Source organism: Coregonus lavaretus, assembly GCF_964263955.1.
Source record: "Coregonus lavaretus genome assembly, chromosome: 26".
NCBI classification, from domain to species: Eukaryota; Metazoa; Chordata; class Actinopteri; order Salmoniformes; family Salmonidae; genus Coregonus; species Coregonus lavaretus.
Window position 1 is genome coordinate 36,020,941 of NC_140013.1, and position 23,472 is coordinate 36,044,412.

The following is a 23,472-nucleotide window of genomic DNA, read 5'->3' on the forward strand; positions in this document are numbered from 1 at the left end:
ATTATTTCAATTCATATCAGTTTTCGTATCAGTTTGATAGGTTTTCCCATTGAAAATACTTACGGTGTCTCTTAGTAGAAGGTCTTTGGTGCAGTCTGTGAGACAGGATAAGTCAAGGTTAATATGTCAGCTCCCCCTGAGGGCAGAATGGAGAGAACAGCCTTCTGGGATGTGTAGTCTTGCAGCCTCACTTCCTGTGTACTAGAAACATACAGAGTAGCAGATGGGTGTGTCATATTTATCAATCTGAATTGGTATCCTTACAGTTTTAAGTGAGTCTCTCTCGCTCTCTTTTCATCGCTCTCTTTTTCTCTAAGTATATGAATAAATATTTTGGAGTACAGAGGTGTGTCTGTGTTGGAGAGAGAAGGAGAGAGAGCGATGGATAGAGGGCGAGAAGTATAGAGAGAGAAAGCATTATTAATAAACTAGGAGATGTCAGTTGCCATGGTGATTCAAAATGAAAGCGACAAAGTTGCACCTTTTTTAGCTCTCTCTCTGTGGGCTATATCATTAGCTCCGCACACACACACACTCTCTCTCTCTCCTTAGCTCCACTGTAAGCCTACAAGCAGGGACTAGACTCTATAAATACTGCTACGGTTACCATGGCATAGTGACTATAAATACTAGATCTAGTCATTTATATATTTATAATGTGCATGGAGAGAAAGTAATTGTCTCAACACCCACCACCCTAGTCCTTATGGCTTTAACACTGGCCTGGTTACTCCTCAACCACCACCCAAATCTGACTTTTGATTTCTTCAATCAAGATGGTCTGATAACCAGTTAATAGATATATGGTGTTAAAATATTAGCCGTCTGTCTCCTGTATCAACGTTTGTCTGGGTTTAGTTTTCCCTCACCGTATGTAAATATGTTTTCAGCAGCTGAATGCATCTACACTATGCCTAAATCCTAGACCTGGTATTTATGTTGATGTTTCAATGGTGCCAGGGTACAAGGATAGCTAGTCTTTTATACTCTGGCCAGGGTACAAGGATAGCTAGTCTTTTATACTCTGGCCAGGGTACAAGGATAGCTAGTCTTTTATACTCTGGCCAGGGTATAAGGATAGCTAGTCTTTTATACTCTGGCCAGGGTACAAGGATAGCTAGTCTTTTATACTCTGGCCAGGGTACAAGGATAGCTAGTCTTTTATACTCTGGCCAGGGTACAAGGATAGCTAGTCTTTTATACTCTGGCCAGGGTACAAGGATAGCTAGTCTTTTATACTCTGGCCAGGGTACAAGGATAGCTAGTCTTTTATACTCTGGCCAGGGTACAAGGATAGCTGGTCTTTTATACTCTGGCCAGGGTACAAGGATAGCTAGTCTTTTATACTCTGGCCAGGGTACAAGGATAGCTAGTCTTTTATACTCTGGCCAGGGTACAAGGATAGCTAGTCTTTTATACTCTGGCCAGGGTACAAGGATAGCTGGTCTTTTATACTCTGGCCAGGGTAGAAGGATAGCTGGTCTTTTATACTCTGGCCAGGGTAGAAGGATAGCTAGTATTTTATACTCTGGCCAGGGTACAAGGATAGCTAGTCTTTTATACTCTGGCCAGGGTACAAGGATAGCTAGTCTTTTATACTCTGGCCAGGGTACAAGGATAGCTGGTCTTTTATACTCTGGCCAGGGTACAAGGATAGCTAGTCTTTTATACTCTGGCCAGGGTACAAGGATAGCTAGTCTTTTATACTCTGGCCAGGGTACAAGGATAGCTGGTCTTTTATACTCTGGCCAGGGTAGAAGGATAGCTGGTCTTTTATACTCTGGCCAGGGTAGAAGGATAGCTAGTCTTTTATACTCTGGCCAGGGTACAAGGATAGCTAGTCTTATACTCTGATACTGTATTTTCTTCCCTATACCTTCTGTGGCATAAGCGGTCGGATTCCAGGAGCATTTGCTTTTTGCACTTTCTTGGTTCCCTGTTCCACCACCCACCACTGTTGCTCAATCGAAACAAGGCAAAGTCCCATTCAGGGAATAGGGTATATGCGTGCGTGCGTGTGTGTGTGCGTGCGTGCTTGCGGCCCAGGTAGAAGTTGTCTAAAACTCCAGCAGTGAGGTGTGGCAGTTACACACACACACACACAGACCTGTGGGAAATTGATTCATTATCCACCGAGTGAAGGCTGGCAATATAAACCCCACATTGGCCGAGCACACACACAGTCACACATGCGCTTATCACATCTCTGCCTTAGTGTCCGTAAGCAGCTTTAGCTAGAGCGAATGTCTCCCTGTACTCTGTCTGAGAGAGAAAGATCAAATTAGAGCTGGAATTAGAGTAGATAAATCAGAGCTGATATTAGATCAGCCTTTTGTTCCTGTTCTAGAGTCGACTTCCCTCCTAAAGGGAGGCACTGGTAGAGGTGTGGTATGGGTGATACCGTTCTGACTGACTACCCAATGAGGTGTTGGATTTTCATGGGTGATGAGGTGATGGAATGCACACGCTATGCTCTCACACATACAATAGACTAGACGGGCATGTTGTTGTACATACACACACCTAGGCCTGCTCTCACACAGACCCCGACCTGTCAATCAGTCAGGACAGGGTGTGGAGACACCACATCCCCACAGCTCACCCTGTATCCATGGAGATGCCTCTCTGTCACTGCCATTTAAAAAAAAAGATCCTTCAAGCAACACTCAACCATCAGATCCTATAGACATGGTTTAGTGACAAAATGACAACTTAACCAACACAAACACAACTTTTCAAAGCACCCTCCTATCTTGTTTCTGTGTGCAATGTGAAGTGGGAATATTCGTCCGCTGTTCGATGCTCCCTAGTGTGATCTTTATTGAGCTACAACAATGACGTGCACTGATCTAACAATGACGTCTGTTAACTGACCCGGCTACAGCAATATGGATTTGTATTGATAGACTGATTAATTACTCTAGTCTAGTGTGAGACTAGCCCTTTGGGTCTCTCTCTCTCCGTGTGTGTGTGTGTGTGTGTGTGTGTGTGTGTGTGTGTTGAAAACCACTCTAGGTCATGCACCGACTCATTTGGGGAAATCACTATAATAAGTTAATAATCACACTTTGGGCAAACAGTGAGCAAACAAACATATTTCTCTCCCTCCCTCCCCCTCTGTCAGATGATGGGGAGGACCGACGATGACAACTACACCCTGGATGACATGTTTGTTTCGAGCGCGGCTCAGAGAGAGGGGGAGGGGAGGGACGAGGACAGGATGAGGAGCAGAGCCATAGCGGAACACAGGCGACTGGCCGTTACCATGGAGAAATGCCATCACTGCTTCAGCAACCCCGAGCTCCAGAAACACCTGCTCATTGCCATAGGAACCAAGGTGAGGAAGTAGGGAAGGAGCGTTTGGCCCCCTGGGATTTGTAGTGTCAGATTGGTTAGTATGTTTTTTGACTGTGTGTTTTTTGTTGTTTGTGTTTGTGTTTTTTGACTGGGTGTGTTTTTTGACGTGTGTGTTTTGACTGTGGGGGGGAGGGTTGGTTTGACTGTGTGTGTGTGTTCTGACCATGAGTGTGTCTCTGCAGGTGTATCTGAGCCTGCCTGGAGGTGTGTCTCTGACAGAGGGTCACTGTCTGATCACTCCGCTGCAACACCACTGCTCTGCCACTGGATTGGACGAGGACGTGTGGACAGAGATCCAGGTTAGCCAATCAAAAACTCGGGTTCTACTATAGCCTAGACATGCCCGCCCACCTTTCAGATTTTCACTGATTGGTCGAGAATGGAGGTTGTGTGTGACGTTGTGTGTTTGTCCTGTGTGCAGGTGTTCCGCAGGGCATTGGTGCAGATGTTTGAGTCTCAGGATCAGGACTGTGTGTTTATGGAGACTCATATGAACCCAAAGAGACGCCAGCACATGGTCCTGGAGTGTCTCCCTTTACCCAGAGAACTGGGAGACATGGCTCCTATCTACTTTAAGGTGTGTGTTTGTCTTCCTATAGAAAACTATCTATAGAATAGATGAGCTGTGGGTTAATAACGTGTGTGTGTTCTACAGAAAGCCATCATGGAATGTGATGAGGAGTGGGCGATGAATAAGAAGGTTGTGGATCTCTCCTCCAAAGACATCCGCCATGCTGTGAGTTATACCTCCATCTTCTCTTTCCCTGTTCCTCTTGTCACATCTTTCCCCCTTCCTCACTCCTGAAATGCCTTTAGCCCTCTTTCCCTCCATACCAAGCTCCAGAACCAGTTGCCTGTCCCTGAGTTAGGGCTTTTAAGGGGGTGTATTCTGTGAGTGTGTATGACAGTGTGTTCTCTCTGTGCCAGGTGCCGCGGGGTCTGCCGTATTTCTCAGTCGACTTTGGTCTTCAGGGGGGCTTTGCTCACGTCATTGAAAACGAACACAAGTTCCCCCACTACTTTGGCAAGGTCAGTGAATTACAACTACTATGGGGCGCTTTTACTGTCTGCTGCATTTTTTTACCTTTATTTAACTAGGCAAGTCAGTTAAGAACAAATACTTATTTACAATGACGGCCTACACCGGCCAAACCCGGACGACGCTGGGCCAATTGTGCACCGCCCTATGGGACTCGGCCGGTTGTGATACAGCCTGGAATCGAACCAGGGGGTCTGTATTGACGCCTCAAGCACTGAGATGCAGTGCCTTAGACCACTGCGCCACTCGGGAGCCCAATCACTAACCCTTCTCCCCCTCCTTCTCCCCTCCTTCTCCCCTCCTTCTCCCCTCCTTCTCCCTCCTTCCCCCCTCCTCCTCCCTCCTTCCCCCCTCCTCCTCCCTCCTTCCTCCCTCCTCCTTCCCCCCTCCTCCTCCCTCCTTTCCCCATCCTTCTCCTTTTCCCTCATCTCTTTCTTTCCCCTCTCCTTCTCTACCTCTCCCCTCTCCTTCTCTACCTCTCCCCTCTCCCTCTCCTTCTCTACCTCTCCCCTTCTACCTCTCCCCCTCTCTACCTTTCTCCTTCTTCCTCTCCCCCTCTCCTTCTTCCTCTCCCCCTCACCTCCTCCTTCTCTCCCTCTCCTCCTCTCCCCTCTCCTCCTCTCCCCTTTCCTCCTCCCCTCTCCTTCTCCCCCTCTCCTCCTCTCTCCTCTCCTTCTCTACCTCTCCCCTCTCCTTCTCTCCCCTCTCCTTCTCCTTCTCTCCCCTCTCCTTCTCTCCCCTCTCCTTCTCTCTCCTCTCCTTCTCCTCCTCTCCCCTCTCCTTCTCTCCCCTCTCTTCAGGAGATAGTTGGTGGGATGTTGGACGTGGAGCCGAGGATATGGAGGAAGTCCATCAGGGAGAACTTTGACAACCAGCGGAAGAAAGTCCTTGAGTTCTCCCAGTGGTGGAAACCCTTCGACTGCACCAAGACGGACAGCTGAACCAGCCAACCAACACGTCTCAATAAACCCCTAGCCCCTTGTATATCTGAAATTATAAACCTGGTGGTTAGAGCCCTGAATGCTGATTGGCTGACAGCCATGGTATATCAGACCGTATACCACGGGCATGACAGAACATGTATTTGTATTACCCTAATTATGTTGGTAACCGGTTTATAATAGCAATAAGGCACCTCTGGGGTTTGTGGTTTATGGCCTATATGCTTCGGCTAAGGGCTGTATCCAGGCACTGTATCCGTTGAGCCCTGTGTAGCTCAGTTGGTAGAGCATGGCGCTTGCAACGCCAGGGTTGTGGGTTCGACAGGGTTGTGTAAGTCGCTCTGGATAAGAGCGTCTGCTAAATGACTAAAATGTAAATGTAAAATGTAAACAGCCCTTAGCCGTGGTATATTGACCATATACCACAACCCCTCGTGCCTTGTTGCTTAAATATACAGTAGATGTAACTGCAAGCCGTATGGTGTTAGCCCTGCCTCGTCCTCTGATGGGTTAAGACTAAGAGGAGTATGCTTTATAACCCTCTGATTCTGTCAACACACTGTTTTACTCCATTCTGATTAAATAAGGGCAGAAGGCCATAAAATACAACGATTTAAAAGCTGATGTACAATTGTGTATGTTGGTATATGTTTTTTTACTCTGTTAAAAAAAAAATGATAATGATGCATTCTGTTCTTTTACATTTTACGTTGCTGTCATTTAGCAGACGCTCTTATCCAGAGTGACTTACAATTAGTGCATTCATTTTAAAAGAGATGGGTGAGACAACCAGATATCACAATCGTAGCAAGTACATGTTCCCCTCAAAATACAGTAGTTATCAGCAAAGTCAGTGCTAGTAGAAAAAGATAAGTAGATTTATTTTAATTTAATTTACTGCTTTGTCATCAGGTAACTTGTAAACACCAAAAACACAGCCGCATACACGAACACACACACTTTTACTCGTGGCTAAACAGCCAAACCTGACCCAGCAGCTGCCTTCATCATTCAGACACTAGATTGGTCTAGACATGACTAAACCACTCCAATGGCTCCTATTACTGTCCCCTGAAAGACCCCGCTCTCACTCGCTCTCTCTCCTCCCTATCCTATTATCTAAGTCTCTCTTTTCTCTCTTCCTCTCCTCTCTCCATATTTCTCTTATCACTCATCTCGCCCGCGCGTGTGTGTCAATGGTTGTATGTCTCCATGTGTGTGTTGTAGACCGTAAATGGTCCCATGTCATCAGTAATGGTATTCTAGTGGTGACGAGTGATCTGTGGTTATGCCCACTTAGATGGACCTGGGACAGATTTACAGCCAAGCTCCACTCTACTGTCCCCCTCCTGCTGACGCACACATTCTCTGTCTCTCTCCCTCACACACACCCACCCACCGTCAGGCCATATCCCATGACTAAACTGACCAGTTCTGGTTAACAGTGGCGTTTATCACAGTACGGTGCAGACAAGTGCTCAACTTGGTTTTACGGTTTACACACAAACACAGGGTAGAGCAGACAGCGTTAGTCCTCCGCGGCCTATATGGCTGCGTTTATACAGGCAGCCCAATTCTGGTTAATTGGTCTTTTGACCAATCAGATCAGCTCTGAAAAAGATCTGATGTGATTGATCAAAAGACCAATTTAGTGAGTGAAAAAAATCAGAATTTGGCTGCCTGTCTAAACCCAGCCTACGTTTGTTCTGAGATACTAGCCTACAGTCAGTTGGAACTAGATCAGACAAGGGGGAGGTGAGTGTATATCTGAATGACGTGAGGCTCTGTGTGACTTAACGGTAGGCTCCTCGGAGCCACTTCATGCACCATCTCTGCTAGCTCTGCTAATTTCATGTGACTGACGGAACAATGTTACCTTTGGTTGTGAGCGTTAGTGCCTCTGACTGACATTAACATTATCTTTGGCTGCGTTTTATTATATCTGTAGGATTTAGGTGCATTGTGATGACTGGCTGTCTCTTGCGCAACATCTCTACAAAAAGCATACCTTAAGGGAATCACAACTGTAACTGACTGTTGAAAACCCTGTTATTACTGCCTGTTGATCTGGAGGGAGATGGAGGAGACATATGGAATATTCAGCCAAGAGGGGTTTTATGGGTAACACATACACCACAATTTAAATAATGGCTTTAAAATTGAAGTTGGGTTTTCGGTAATGTCAACTGAAGGGACGAGTCTTCATACTGTAGGCTATGTTCCCTTTCAATAGTAACAAGCATTGCGTAAGCAGCATTTTTGTCTTCTTCATGTAACATTTAATTATAATCTTCAATAAACCTAATCATCTAATGATTTGTTAAAGGTATTACACAATAGACCCATCCTCTGAGCACACACGGTCAAGGATTTCCCTTGCTTTTAGTCTGGAGAGATATGGATAAATTGTTGCTGCAGGTTTATTAAATATCCTTATTTGTTTATAGTTATTGAGGTGGTGTAGCTAGATAAGTTTAACTTTTGTTAATGTAGTGTATGTGGACACCTACTTGTCGAACATCTCATTCCAAAATCATGGGGATTAATATGGAGTTGGTCCCCCCTTTGCTGCTATAACAGCCTCCACTCTTCTGGGAAGGCTTTCCACTAGATGTTGGAACATTGCTGCGGGGACTTGCTTCCATTCAGCCACAAGAGCATTAATGAGGTCGGGCACTGATGTTGGGCGATTAGGCCTGGCTAGCAGTCGGCGTTCCAATTCATCCCAAAGGTGTTTGATGGGGTTGAGGTCATGGCTCTGCGCAGGCCAGTCAAGTTCTTCCACACCGATCTTGACAAACCATTTCTGTATGGACCTCGCTTTGTGCACGGGGGCATTGTCATGCTGAAACAGGAAAGGGCCTTCCCCAAACTGTTGTCACAATGTTGGAAGCACAGAATCGTCTAGAGTGTCATTGAATGCTGTAGCATTTAGATTTCCCTTCACTGGAACTAAGGGGCCTAGCCCAAACCAGGAAAAACAGCCCCAGACCATTATTCCTCCTCCACCAAACTTCACAGTTGGTACAATGCATTTGGGCAGGTAGCGTTCTCCTGGCATCCACCAAAACCAGATTTGTCTGTCGGACTGCCAGATGGTGAAGCGTGCATCATCACTCCAGAGAACACATTTCCACTGCTCCAGAGTCCAATGGCGGCAAGCTTTACACCACTCCAGCTGACTCTTGACATTGTGTATGGTGATCTTAGGCTGCTCGGCCATGGAAACCTGTTTCATGAGCTCCCGACTAACAGTTATTGTGCTGACGTTGTTTCCAGAGGAAGTTTCGAACTTGTTAGTGAGTGTTGCAACTGAGGACAGACGATTCTTACGCGCTTTAGCACTCGTGGTCCTGTTCTGTGAGCTTGTGTGGCTTACCACTTCTCGGCTGAGCCATTATTGCGCCTAGATGTTTCCACTTTACAATAACAGCACTTACAGTTGACCAGGGCATAAATTTGACGAACTGACTTGTTGGAAAGGTAGCATCCTATGACGGTGCCACGTTGAAAGTCACTGAGCTCTTCAGTAAGGCAATTCTACTGTCAATGTATGTCTATGGAGATTGCATGGCTGTGTGCTCAATATTATACACCTGTCAGCACAGGTGTGACAAATAGACAATCCACTAATTTGAAAGGGTGCCCACATACTTTTGTCTATATAGTGTATTTCAATGTCATCTTTTTGGGTCAGGGCACACTGCTTTGGCAAATATATATTTTTAAATAATTGCACATCCAGGAAAATGACCGCTGTGTATGTGTAAATATGTTTTGCATATTTATGCAGTGTGTGTTTATCCAGAGTGTATGTAAGCACTATCCTGTTGTCTTCCGTTTTTGTGTCTCAGGCTGGGGGTATAGTCAGGCACATGGGCAGGTCAAGGTCACTGAAGCGATTAGTGTTCAACATGAATTCCGCCCTGTCGCATGCTGCGGTTCCGCGATTTTAATTACCCTAATAACGTCAGTTACCTTTTATCATGTGTTTATTATGGGGACAGAGAGCCGGTTCTTATAGGAGAGGAGGCTGTGCGAACCAAAGACACCCGTTGACTTTAGTGGTGTACTATATCATAGTCTAGCCTACTAGAACCAAGTCTACCTTAAATTATTGTTTTATCTCAATGACCTCGAGTAAAGTAAGAAGTACATTATTTACATCGGTCAGTATTCAGTTGATTATGGCAAGTTGGTCTAGGATACAAACACACTGAATATGTTCTGCTGGCATTGCACAGTGGGGCCAGCTTGCATATTGTGTGGCAATTGAAAATAATTAAGGATCAAATCACATGCAAACACTATGCCTATTTGATTTGTAGGTTATGGTGTTCGTTCTCCTGCAGTTGCTTGTAGTACTCTAGCGTCTCCTCCGTCAGTATCTGCGCCATACATTAGCCTAGCCCCTGACTCAATTCTCCCTCACATATGGATGGGGGGGAGGGGGGAGGGGGGGGTTAGTCTGATATTATATCTGATTGGCTGTGGCGGGTGGCGGTAGAATAGTGATGCTGTAGAGCTTGAGCAGAGTGGACAGATAGAACTCCACTAGGCAGCAGCTCGAGCAGATGTTTGACTGCATGCTGACTGCGCGAGCATCTCTCGGTATCTTCCGATCCTCCTCGGGCCCGCACCGCACTAGGAGAGGAATACATCCAGCTAACTGCAGGGATGAAGGAATGACATAATTGAATAGTTAAAACACAGAGAGAGAGAGTCAGAAAGCCGTGAAGCCGCAGAGGATGTGATAGTGGCGAGGTGCGCAGCAGGCAAAATACTTCTAAAAGGGAAAACAAAAAGTACAAGAGTTAAAACCGTTAGACATGAGATTCAGCTGGTGAATCTAGTCCCTCTCTCTGGCCGACGCGAGCGCATCTTTGTTTGGGGAATAGGTTTTTTCTCTAAATGCTCGCGTGCCGTTAGTGTCGCTCTTGACCGGCGCGCGCGCCTCCCCATCTTTTCCACGCAAGTGAATCTGATGAGTCCCCGTGGCCGTGTGTTTCGTCGCCGCACGCGTACGCGCACGGACTTCTCGTGCTTAGCAGCAGCAGCATGTCCTCGCGCAAGATCTCGTCGGAGTCGTTCAGCTCGATGGGCTCGGAGTGCCTGGAGAGCCCCGGAGATGATGGCGACTCCTGTCCATTTTCACGCATCTGGAACGGCAAGAGCCCCGTGGAGAAGCTCGCGTGCCCGTTCGAGGACGCACCGGGACCCAAACGGGCGACCAGACGGAAGCGCGTGAACCTGGACTCGCTCGGGGAGAGCTTGAGGAGGTTAACGTCGCCCACGGTAGGATACAGTAACAACAACTGCAGATAGAGATTTTCTCCGGTGTTCCTCTCTCCCCTCTGCATGCATCACCTGCGTGATTACACAAGGGCCAGCACCCTAGAGATGACTGTTAGAATAATGAGAGAGAGAGAGAGAGAGAGAGAAGAATGGGTAGTTGGTTCGGCCTATTCTATTTCACTCCTTACTGGGTGATGGGGTTGTTCTGGTGAGTTCTGGTGAGTGTACTGAAGGTAGATGTTTACTGTGTGTAGTGTAGATGTTTCCCTCTAGCCTCCTCTCCTCCATCTGCACTGATGTGAAAGAGGTGGACAGGTGAAATAAAATCCCTGGTTGGGAGGCCTCCACCTTACAGCATCATTAACCTGTGTTTTCAGAACCGTGTAGGTTAAGGAATAGAAACTAGGACATAAGCTAGATATTAGAGATGCATTTGATGATGATGATTATGGTGATTAAAGATATCCTGTTCTAATACAAGACTGGTTTTAATTTCCTTGGTCCAAGGGAAGTGTTTAGCTTGCTACTCCCTGGCCAAAAGCAGAGACGCCACAACCCACTTTGAAATGAAAATATTTATGATACCTGCTTCTGTCAGAATTAGTGTGTGTGTGTCTGGGTCTGGGTCGGTGCCTCAGTACCTGTAATAAGAGGCTTACAGTCACAACGACCCTCTCTCAGTCAACCATGACCGGGAGGACAGAGAATGTACTTGGACCAAGTACATTCCTGATACTGTCAACCAGGCCAGCCACGGTGACCCAGAACAGAGGACACACACACAGCATCTTCACACACAAATGGGCATACCCTCCCACTGTCTCCACACATTATACCACATAAACACAAACACAAACATATGCAGGGAGGTGGTAGTTAGTGGAGAGACCCATAACTGTTCTAAAGTAGTGTGATTCATGAACTTCAAAGGCTGTGTGTGTACTGTGGGACATGGAGCTGTGTGTGTACTGTGGGACATGGAGCTGTGTGTGTACTGTGGGACATGGAGCTGTGTGTGTACTGTGGGACATGGAGCTGTGTGTGTACTGTGGGACATGGAGCTGTGTGTGTACTGTGGGACATGGAGCTGTGTGTGTACTGTGGGACATGGAGCTGTGTGTGTACTGTGGGACATGGAGCCCAGCCAGTTTGCACTTCATTCCCTAATTAAAGCAGTACACTGACACACTCACATACAAACATACTGCCTTAGAGGAGAGAGGAGAACTGCTTGAGGAGAGAGAAAGGAGGAGAGAGGAGAACTGCTTGAGGAGAGAGAAATGAGGAGAGAGGAGAACTGCTTGAGGAGAGAGAAAGGAGGAGAGAGGAGAACTGCTTGAGGAGAGAGGAGAACTGCTTGAGGAGAGAGAAAGGAGGAGAGGGGAGAACTGCTTGAGGAGAGAGAAAGGAGGAGAGAGGAGAACTGCTTGGGAAGAGAGAAAGGAGGAGAGTGGAGAACTGCTTGAGGAGAGAGAAAGGAGGAGAGAGGATAACTGCTTGAGGAGAGAGAAAGGAGGAGAGAGGAGAACTGCTTGGGAAGAGAGAAAGGAGGAGAGAGGAGAACTGCTTGAGGAGAGAGAAAGGAGGAGAGAGGAGAACTGCTTGGGAAGAGAGAAAGGAAGAGAGAGGAGAACTGCTTGAGGGGAGAGAAATGAGGAGAGAGGAGAACTGCTTGAGGAGAGAGAAAGGAGGAGAGAGAAAGGAGAACTGCTTCAGGAGAGAGAAAGGAGGAGAGAGGAGACCTGCTTGGGAAGAGAGAAAGGAAGAGAGAGGAGAACTGCTTGAAGAGAGAGAAAGAGGAGGAGAGAGGATAACTGCTTCAGGAGAGAGAAAGGAGGAGAGAGGAGAACTGCTTCAGGAGAGAGAAAGGAGGAGAGAGGATAACTGCTTGTGGAGAGAGAAAGGAGGAGAGAGGAGAACTGCTTGAGAGATATGGAGAGAGTAAAACTAAAGACACAAATTAATTGACACATTTTTCATTGTGTTTGTATGGATCAGCCAGCTGATCCACTATGTGTTAACAAGCCAACCCACCTTTTCATAGTGTGTGTGTGTGTGTGTATTGATTAATGAACAAGACTTTGTGATGTGGATGTTTGCTTGTCTTGTCAGTGAAATGTGATAAAAGATGTGTGCTCGTCATTGTGTTTACTGGTTTGCTGATGGTAATGTGTGGAGAGAGTGAATGTGTGTGTCGATGACGTATGTTCTGTGAATGAATGGCTAAGACAAGGACACTCTCATAGGACACACACAATGCCTACTATGTATACAGTTGGATAAGCCAGATGCTGGTCTCCTGCACACCAGGTTTCAACAGAGGCCGTAGGGTGACCCCAGACTGACACAGTGTTGCTACAGGATTGTATTAATGTTCATCATGTTAAACCCTCTCCCTCTGGCTCAGTGTCTCTCTCTCTCTTTCTCTCACACACACAAACACGCACATACACGAAGGCACACACACTCAAACACACACTGTCTCAGTCAGAGCCCACTGCAGAGGGATTTAGAGTTAAAGCTGGATTTGGAATATTTAGAGCTTTCTGTAGTTATTTCTTATTGTTGATAGGAAAGGATCGTTTTTTTGTGTGCCAGTAATACATTGCTGGAATGTTATTAAAGCGTTAGATGTCAGCATTAAATGCAGGCTGTTGAAATGATCTGTTTTTATATTTAGGGCCTGAGTTTTTAGTGACCACTTGACCTGACAAGGACATCAGTGTTCTTACAGTGCATTCGGAAAATATTCACACCACTTGACTTTATTCTAAAATGGATTTTTTTTTTATTATCCCCTCATCAATCTACACACAATACCCCATAATGACAAAGCAAAAAAGTTTTTTTTTGCAAATGTATTAAATATAAAAAACAGAAATATCACATTTACATGATTATTCAGACCCTTTACTCAGTACTTTGTTGAAGCACCTTTGGCAGTGATTACAGCCTCGAGTCTTCTTGGGTAAGATGCTACAAGCTTGGCACACCTGTATTTGGGGAGTTTCTCCCATTCTTCTCTGCAGATCCTCTCAAGCTCTGTCAGGTTGGATGGGGAGCTTTGCTGCACAGCTATTTTCAGGTCTCTCCAGAGATGTTCAATCGGGTTCAAGTCCGGACTCAAGGACATTCAGAGACTTGTCCCAAAGCGACTCCTGCGTTGTCTTGGCTTTGTGCTTAGGGTTGTTGTCCTGTTGGAAGGTGAACCTTCGCCCCAGTCTGAGGTCCTGAGCGCTCTGGAGCAGGTTTTCATCAAGGATCTCTCTGTACTTTACTCCGTTCGTCTTTCCCTCAATCCTGACTAGTCTCCCAGTCCCTGCCGCTGGAAAACATCCCCACAGCATGATGCTGCCACCACCATGCTTCACCGTAGGGATGGTGCCAGGTTTCCTCCAGATGTGACGCTTGTCATTCAGGCCAAAGAGTTCAATCTTGGTTTCATAAGACCAGAGAATCTTGTTTCTCATGGTCTGAGAGACTTTAGGTGCCTTTTGGCAAACTCCAAGCGGGCTGTCATGTGCCTTTTACTGAGGAGTGGCTTCCGTCTGGCCACTCTCCCGCGAAGGCCTGATTGGTGGAGTGCTGCAGAGATGGTTGTCCTTCTGGAAGTTTCTCCCATCTCCACAGAGGAACTCTAGAGCTCTGTCAGAGTGACCATCAGGTTCTTGGTGACCTCACTGCCCATTTCTAAAAACCTGTTTTTGCATTGTCATTATGGGGTATTGTGTGTAGATTGCTGAGGATAAAAAAATATATATATTTTTTAGAATAAGGCTGTAATGTAAAAAATTTGGAAAAAGTCAAGGGGTCTGAATACTTCCCGAATGCACTATATATTTGTCCTATTCCACACATGTACAAGTGTGTATTAATGTGAATGTGTGAATTGGAAATGTTTTTTTTACATATCCCAACTCTCCCTCAGAGTGGGGCCATGGCCAAGGTCTGCCATTATCAACGGCGACCCTGGAGCAATTAGGGTTAAGTGTCTTGCTCAAGGGCACATCAACAGACTTTTCGCCTTGTCGCCTCGGGGATTCGAACAAGCAACCAGAGGTTGCTGTCCCAATGACATTTGTTTTTTAATCTTCTTTCAGACGCAGATGGTTCAACAGTCTTTACAGAGAACCTTAGAGTTCTACAGACAGAAAGAGATCAGGTAAGGACTGCTGTGCTATGTGTGTGTGTGTGTGTATGCGTGTGTGTGTGTATGCGTGTGTGTATGCGTGTGTGTGTGTGTGTGTGTCTGTGTGTATGTGTGTGTGCGTGTGTCTGCACCCTTGAGAATGGTGTAGTAGAGGTAGCTATAGGCCTTTGGGAAGAATGAATAAGGATACTGTGAGTAATGGTTTCTAGTAACATACTGAGGTCACATAAGAGCAAGGCCACTGTACTGTTTTAGCTCATCTAAGTGTTATAAATGAGAAAACCATGTAACTAATTCATCCTTTACATAACACGTGTTTGTATTTTGTGTGAACATTGCGCTGTGTCCTTGTTTTGAATTATACTGAACAAAAATATAAACACAATATGTAAAGTGTTGGTCCCATGTTTCATGAGCTGAAATAAAAGATCCCAGAAATGTTCCATATGCACAGAAAGCTTATTCCTCTCAAACTTTGTGCACACATTTGTTTACTTTCCTGTTAGTGAGCATTTCTCGTTTGCCAAGATAATCCATCCACCTGACTGGTGTGGCACATCAAGAAGCTAACTAAACAGCATGATCATTACACAGGTGCAGGGCAGTGGCGGCTCCTGAAAAAATTCTCAGGAGGGGCAATTTTTCTGATGATTTAGGTGACCTACACACGTGCACGAGTCCGTGCACGCGATTCCAGATATCTTTACCTCTGAATAAACTGCCTTTATTATACCATATCCACCCTGTCCAAAGTCTCTACTTGGTCTCAGTTCTCCAGTAAACTTGTGATTATCAACAGTACACAACGGTAACAAACAATTGGGGGAACTCACGGGGCAGATAGTAACCACTTAAAAGGAAGCGATTCCCAAACCTTCCATAACAAAGCCATCACCTACAGAGAGATGAACTTGGAGAAGAGTCCCCTAAGTAAGCTTGTCCTGGGCCTCTGTTCACAAACACAAACAGACCCCACACAGCCCCAGGACAACAACAACAACAACAACAACAACAACAACAACAACACAATTAGACCCAACCAAATCATGAGAAAACAAAAAGAGAATTACTTGACACATTGGAAAGAACAAACAAAAAAACAGAGCAAACTAGAATGCTATTTGGCCCTAAACAGAGAGTACACAGTGGCAGAATACCTGACCACTGTGACTGACCCAAACTTAAGGAAAGCTTTGACTATGTACAGACTCAGTGACCATAGCCTTGCTATTGAGAAAGGCCGCCGTAGGCAGACCTGGCTCTCAAGAGAAGACAGGCTATGTGCACACTGCCCACAAAATGAGGTGGAAACTGAGCTGCACTTCCTAACCTCCTGCCAAATGTATGACCATATTAGAGACACATATTTCCCTCAGATTACAGCGATCCACAAAGAATTCGAAAACAAACCCAATTTTGATAAACTCCCTTATCTACTGGGTGAAAAACCACAGTGTGCCATCACAGCTGCAAGATTTGTGACCTGTTGCCACAAGAAAAGGGCAACCAGTGAAGAACAAACACCATTGTAAATACAACCCATATTTATGTTTATTTATTTTCCCATTTGTACTTTAACTATTTGCACATTGTAACAACACTGTATATATACATAATATGACATTTGAAATGTCTTTATTCTTTTGAAACTTCTGAGTGTAATGTTTACTGTTAATATTTATTGTTTATTTCACTTTTGTTTACTATCTACTTCCCTTGCTTTGGCAATGTTAACACACGTTTCCCATGCCAATAAAGCCCTTAAATTGAATTGAATTGATAGTAAGGTCGCAATGACACAGAAAGCAGTTCAATGTCGGGGTACAGAGTCGCTCTCTTACCAGGATCGCGGTCCGCTCTGACCAGGGTGAAGGTGGCCGGCTCCACTTCTCTGTCCGGGACTCATCCAGCCAAGTCTCCCAGCTGTATTGGGATTCAGCTGCCAGCAGCGTTTTCATTATTTTGTCCGTTCGTAGCGGGTATGTACACGATCAACAAGATCAGTCCAAAACCAACCACTGGAAATCCATGGTTGGCAGAATGTTTGTAAACTAAGTCTACAAATTAAAAACATAAAATAACGCCGCACTGCAGGTCGCAACAGAGACGCTGGTAGCCGCCATTGTCTTAGTTACGTTCAACGTTACGTCACGTATGACGAAAGCGCGTAAGTGCAAGCCCACAGACACCCATAGAGAATGTATTGAAAGCTTTGAAATGTGAAAAAAATAGATTTTACATGACAGGCTATGAGAGACTTCTGGGCGATTTTCTACTTGACTGAAATCGCCCCAAAAACGGGCGGGGCCATTTGAAGCACGACTTTAGCCTGATTTGACATTTAGTGGCTGGCAGATCAGACGTGAACACTGATAACTGCTGTTGCCGTGATATAATTGATTAGGAAAAAAATCCCTTCCTTTTCCCGTTTGGCAGTGCTTCGCCCATATCGCCCTATTGAACAAGCCGTCCCTGGTGCAGGGTACAATAAAAGGCCACTCTAAAATGTGCAGTTTTGTCACACAATAGCCACAGATGTCTCAAGTTTTGAGGGAGCGTGCAATTGGCATGCTGACTGCAGGAATGTCCACCAGAGCTGTTGCCAGAGAATGTAATGTTCATTTCTCTACCATAAGCCACCTCCAACGTCATTTTAGAGAATTTGGCAGTACGTCCAACTGGCCTCACAACCGCAGACCACGTGTAACCACGCCAGCCCACACGTGTAACCATGCCAGCCCAGGACCTCCACTTCCGGCTTCTTCACCTGCGGGATTGTCTGAGACCAGCCGATGAAACTGAGGAGTATTTCTGTCTGTAATAAAGCCCTTTTTGTGAGGAAAAACTCATTCTGATTGGCTGGGCCTAGCTCACCAGTGAGTCGGCCTGGCTCCCAAGTGGGTGGGCTATGCCCTCCCAGGCCCACCCATGGCTGCACCCCTGCCAGTCATTTGAAATCCATAGATTAGAGCCTAATTTATTTATTTCAATTGACTGATTACCTTATATGTACTGTAATCCAGTAAAACTGTTGAAATTGTTGCATGTTGCGTTTATTTTTTGTTCAGTATATTTAAGTATTACTGTCTGTGTGTTGTGTTGGTGAGTTTCTGTTCTATGCTCGGTGTTTGTGTGTGTGTGTATGTGTGTGTATACATGTGCGTATGTGTGTATGTGTGTTTGTGAATTGTGTATGTGTGTGTGATCTGTGTCTAGTAGGGTGGTAAATGTGCTCATTAGACATAGCAGGTCAGTATTACAGTAATGCCCAGATCAATATTACAGTAATGCCCCATTGGTTTATAAACAAACCAGCAATGAGGCACTCTCTAGCCTGTTATATCATCTCTCTGTCTCCATTCCGTGTGTGTGTGTGTGTGTGTGTGTGTGTGTGTGTGTGTGTGTGTGTGTCAAAGGTGCAGAGAGGATGGGAAGGAGGAAAATAAAAGTTTTACTTTGGAGAAGTGTCCCTTTGTGGATAATTCTGGTTCTGGAGAAGAGGCGGACATCTCAGGAATACTACAGTACATGGCTACTCTACAGGGTCAGTATCACTCTGCCGTGTGTGTCGTGTGTGTGTGGCCAATCGGTATAGAGTTGTGTGTTGGCAGAATAACCTTGGATGTTATTGATGCTGCCTGCTTAATGTGTGTGTGTGTGTGTGTGTGCTTTTAAGGACTTCTATGCTCTCTGCTTAGTCTCTGTGTGCACATTTCAAGGAGTTTGATTAATGCTGTCTGCTAACTATGCTTACTAAGGTATAGTGTGTGCTTTTTCATGTATCAGTGTTTGATTAATGGTTTGATTTATGTCCAAAAGTGTGTGTGTGTCATTTTGACTCCCCCAAAAGTCCTGAAATGTCACGAATATAAAGGTGTGTGTGTGTAATGGGTGTGTGGTTTATAATGCTTACACTATAATGATTCTTCAGCTGCACTTTGCAACTAAAAGGAACCTCTCCACATGCATGCACACTAACCCCTCTGGTACCTTCTAATGAGGAGGAGAGACATCTCGGTGGAGCTCTGACAAACACACACTTCTTTACCTCTTTACCTCTTTATGCTGTTCTCTTTCTCTCCTCCATCCTCTCCCTTTCCTGGCTCTCCTACCTCTCATCCTCCCTCCCTTCCTCCATCCTCTCCCTTTCCTGGCTCTCCTACCTCTCATCCTCCCTCCCTTCCTCCATCCTCTCCCTTTCCTGGCTCTCCTACCTCTCATCCTCCCTCCCTTCCTCCTTCCTCTCCCTTTCCTGGCTCTCCTACCTCTCATCCTCCCTCCCTTCCTCCATCCTCTCCCTTTCCTGGCTCTCCTACCTCTCATCCTCCCTCCCTTCCTCCTTCCTCTCCCTTTCCTGGCTCTCCTACCTCTCATCCTCCCTCCCTTCCTCCATCCTCTCCCTTTCCTGGCTCTCCTACCTCTCATCCTCCCTCCCTTCCTCCATCCTCTCCCTTTCCTGGCTCTCCTACCTCTCATCCTCCCTCCCTTCCTCCTTCCTCTCCCTTTCCTGGCTCTCCTACCTCTCATCCTCCCTCCCTTCCTCCTTCCTCTCCCTTTCCTGGCTCTCCTACCTCTCATCCTCCCTCCCTTCCTCCTTCCTCTCCCTTTCCTGGCTCTCCTACCTCTCATCCTCCCTCCCTTCCTCCATCCTCTCTCCTAATCCTTCTTTCTCCTCCCTTCATTCTTCTGTGTTGTGCTGCAGTACTGATGGTTAATAGGTTAAAGCACAACCTGTTAATCAGTGTTCTCCTTCTCTGTCTCTCTACTTCCCTCCCCCCCTCCCTCCCTCCCTCCCTCCCTCCCTCCCTCCCTCCCTCCCTCCCTCCCTCCCTCCCTCCCTCCCTCCCTCCCTTCATCTGTCTACCTCCCTCCCTCCATCTGTCTACCTCCCTCCCTCCCTCCATCTGTCTACCTCCCTCCCTCCATCTGTCTACCTCCCTCCCTCCCTCTCTCCATCTCTACCTCCCTCACTCCATCTCCCTCTACCTCCCTCCCTCCCGCCATCTCCATCTCCCTCCCTCGCTCCATCTCCCTCCCTCCCTCCATCTCCATCTACCTCCCTCCCTCCATTTCCATCTACCTCCCTCCCTCCATCTCTCTACCTCCCTCCCTCCATCTCTCTCTACCTCCATCTCTCTACCTCCCTCCCTCCATTGCTTTCTACCTCCCTCCCTCCCTCCCTCCCTCCCTCCCTCCCTCCCTCCCTCCCTCCCTCCCTCCCTCCATCTGTCTACCTCCCTCCCTCCCTCCCTCCGTCCCTCCCTCCATCTGTCTACCTCCCTCCCGCCATCTCTCTATACCTCCCTCCCTCCCTCCATCTCCATCTACCTCCCTCCATCTACCTCCCTCCATCTCCATCTACCTCCTCCCTCCATCTCTCTCTACCTCCCTCCCTCCCTCCATCTCTCTCTACCTCCCTTGGTCTACGTTCCTCCCTCCATCTCCCTCTCCCTCCCTCCCTCCATCTGTCTACCTCCCTCCCTCCATAGCTCGCTATCTCCTTCCCTCCCTCCGTCTACCTCCCTCCCTCCATCTCCCTCTCTCCATCTCTCTCGACCTCCCTCCCTCCATCTCCAATACCTACCACCATCTCCATCTACCTCCCTCCATCACCCTCCCTCCCTCCATCTGTTTACCTCCCTCCCTCATCTCTCTCTACCTACCTCCCTCCCGCCATCTCCATCTACCTCCCTCGCTCCATCTCCCTCTACCTCCCTCCCTCCCATCCTCTCCCTCCCTCCATCTGTCTACCTCCCTCCCTCCATCTGTCTACCTCCCTCCCTCCCTCCATCTGTCTACCTCCCTCCCTCCATCTGTCTACCTCCCTCCCTCCCTCTCTCCATCTCTACCTCCCTCACTCCATCTCCCTCTACCTCCCTCCCTCCCGCCATCTCCATCTCCCTCCCTCGCTCCCTCCCTCCCTCCATCTGTCTACCTCCCTCCCTCCCTCCCTCCCTCCCTCCCTCCATCCCTCCCTCCATCTCTCTATACCTCCCTCCCTCCCTCCATCTCCCTCCCTCCATCTACCTCCCTCCATCTCCATCTACCTCCTCCCTCCATCTCTCTCTACCTCCCTCCCTCCCTCCATCTCTCTCTACCTCCCTTGGTCTACGTTCCTCCCTCCATCTCCCTCTCCCTCCCTCCCTCCATCTGTCTACCTCCCTCCCTCCATAGCTCGCTATCTCCTTCCCTCCCTCCGTCTACCTCCCTCCCTCCATATGTCTACCTCCCTCCCTCCATCTCCCTCTCTCCATCTCTCTCGACCTCCCTCCATCTCCAATACCTACCACCATCTCCATCTACCTCCCTCCATCACCCTCCCTCCCTCCATCTGTCTACCTCCCTCCCTCATCTCTCTCTACCTACCTCCCTCCCGCCATCTCCATCTACCTCCCTCGCTCCATCTCCCTCTACCTCCCTCCCTCCCATCCTCTCCCTCCCTCCATCTGTCTCCCTCCATCCATCACCCTCCCTTCCTCCATCTGTCTACCTCCCTCCCTCCATTTCTCTCTACCTCCCTCCCTCCAGCTCCTCTACCTACCACCATCTCCATCTACCTCCCTCCCTCCATTTGCCTCTACTTCCCTCCCTCCATCTCCCTCCATCTACCTCCCTCCCTCCATCTCTCTCTACCTCGCTCTCTCCGTGACATGCCTGTAAATGTCAGCATGCTCCTCACCATACCCTCATTACCTAACCCACCTCTGTGTGTGTGTGTGTGTGTGGTTTGTAGTTGTTTGTGTGTTGTCCAGCCTGTTGTGTTCTCTCTGTTTGTTATGCATCAGGGTTGACTGATCAGTCAGAGAAACAGCAGCAGCTGTGTGTGTGTGTTTGTGTGTGTGCTCTAAAGCTGACTCCAGATTGCTTGTCCTTCACAGTAAATAACCCCCTACAGCCCAGCCATGGCACTCCAGCTGTGTTTGTTTACTTTGATGTTGTGGTTGTGTTGTCCTTACCTTATCCTGAGGATGTGGTTGTGTTGTCCTTACCTTATCCTGAGGATGTGGTTGTGTTGTCCTTACCTTATCCTGAGGTTGTGGTTGTGTTGTCCTTACCTTATACTGAGGTTGTGGTTGTGTTGTCCTAATGTTGTCCTGATGTTCTGGTTGCTTTGTATTCTAGGTGTGCGGTTCTGTGAGCTGAGGGAGCGTTTCGGGGAGGAGTTCTTCGGTCTGTGTTTCGAGGAGAATGAGCGGGTTCTAAGAGCGGTGGGAGGGAACCTGCAGGACTTCTTTAACGGCTTTGACGCCATCTTAGAACACATCAGAACCTCGACCGGACGCCGTGCCTCTTCAGAGAGCCCCTCCTTTCAATGCAAAGAGCCTCACGAGGAGGAGAGAGGAGGAGGAGGAGGAGGAGGAGGAGGAGGAGGAGGAAGGGAGAGGGTGGGAGGAAAGCTTCTCCTCCTCCACTGCTTTAACCCCGCCCCTGTCGTGGGATTGGCTATGCCTGGTCTGATCCGAGCCGCTGCACGCCGAATCTTCCACTCCCACGTCGTGGTGAAGGAAGCCCCTCCCCTAGCGGCGTTGTCACCCAATGAGGACGCAGAACACTCAGGAGGAGCCTCCACCCCTACTCCGACTCCCTCCCCTTCCTCGTCTCCCTCACCCCCTTCCCCGTCTGCCCCCGTCTGCCTCTCCTTCCTCATCAGAGAAACCTCCCCCTCCCCTCTCTACATCCCTCCCTCCTCTGTCACCCTTCCAACAGAGACCTCCAAGCGGACCCTCCCGCCCCTCTCCCTCTCCCCCACTGACCTGCGCATCGGTCCGGCTACATTCTGCAGGGCGTTCCCCTTCCACCTGGTGCTGGGCCCCAGCATGGAGCTGCTGCAGCTAGGGGAAGGTCTGAGAAGGCAGGCACGGATCGAGCCTCACCGGACCCTCTCCTTCAGGGACTGCTTTGAGATCATCTCCCCCAGGATCCAGCCCACCTTCCAGGCCATACTGCTGCGCCTGGCCTCCCCTTTCACCATCCGCACCCGGCCAGACAGCTCCCAGTCAGGCACCAAGGAGAAGGTATTTATGTACTGTGTGCGTGTGCGTGTGCGCATCAGAAAAAGAGGCTAAAATGGTCCTGTTGAATAACAACCTCTGATATGCAGTCTTATCTGTCAGCAAGCTAACACACACTGCTCTCTCCATCTTCTATCTGCAGTCTTATCTGTCAGCAAGCTAACACACACTGCTCTCTCCATCTTCTATCTGCAGTCTTATCTGTCAGCAAGCTAACACACACTGCTCTCTCCATCTTCTATCTGCAGTCTCCTCTGTCAGCAAGCTAACACACTGCTCTCTACTCTCTCCATCTTCTTATTTCTCACTTCTTAATTTTTCTGTTCCAGTCTTCCTGTCTTTCTCTCTTTTATTAGTTCTGTTCCTCCGGGTTATAGCTTTGAAAGTCTGTGTTGTTTCTTAGTTCTTCTTGGATTTGTCTGTCCTTTTCTACCAGTCTATTTCTGCAGGTTAGTTGTCCTCTGGGGGCCTATCTGTCCCAGCTGAACTCATTTGAATGCTTTTAACTGACTGTGTTCAGGGAGTCTTTTCATGCCAGGTTTCTGTCTTCTAGTAACACTGTGTTATCCGTACATCAGCTAGCGATATTAGTTGGAAATGTAGATCTTTTTGATTTCAATAAGTTGAGAAGATACCTTAAGGTCTGCTACTTTGCAGAACTAACCATCTTTCCAAGCT

General features: G+C 47.6%; 2 protein-coding genes across 2 annotated transcripts in view; both read left to right on the plus strand.

The window, feature by feature from the left end:
• cwf19l2 (CWF19 like cell cycle control factor 2) overlaps positions 1 to 7,648 on the plus strand; it is a 30,746-nt gene extending 23,098 nt beyond the window's left edge. The window contains exons 14-19 of the mRNA XM_084143020.1: positions 3,125 to 3,337; positions 3,540 to 3,656; positions 3,779 to 3,934; positions 4,013 to 4,093; positions 4,285 to 4,386; positions 5,197 to 7,648. Of these exons, the coding sequence (XP_083999146.1) occupies positions 3,125 to 3,337; positions 3,540 to 3,656; positions 3,779 to 3,934; positions 4,013 to 4,093; positions 4,285 to 4,386; positions 5,197 to 5,337 (810 nt within the window). The 3' untranslated portion in view covers positions 5,338 to 7,648. The remainder of the gene's footprint in view (positions 1 to 3,124; positions 3,338 to 3,539; positions 3,657 to 3,778; positions 3,935 to 4,012; positions 4,094 to 4,284; positions 4,387 to 5,196) is intronic.
• A 2,293-nt stretch (positions 7,649 to 9,941) lies between these two features.
• The window catches only part of LOC311102238 (guanylate cyclase soluble subunit alpha-2-like), a 50,386-nt gene continuing 36,855 nt past the window's right edge, over positions 9,942 to 23,472 (plus strand). The window contains 6 exon segments of the mRNA XM_084143497.1: positions 9,942 to 10,632; positions 14,733 to 14,794; positions 18,199 to 18,326; positions 21,905 to 22,115; positions 22,117 to 22,168; positions 22,171 to 22,797. Of these exon segments, the coding sequence (XP_083999623.1) occupies positions 10,396 to 10,632; positions 14,733 to 14,794; positions 18,199 to 18,326; positions 21,905 to 22,115; positions 22,117 to 22,168; positions 22,171 to 22,797 (1,317 nt within the window). The 5' untranslated portion in view covers positions 9,942 to 10,395.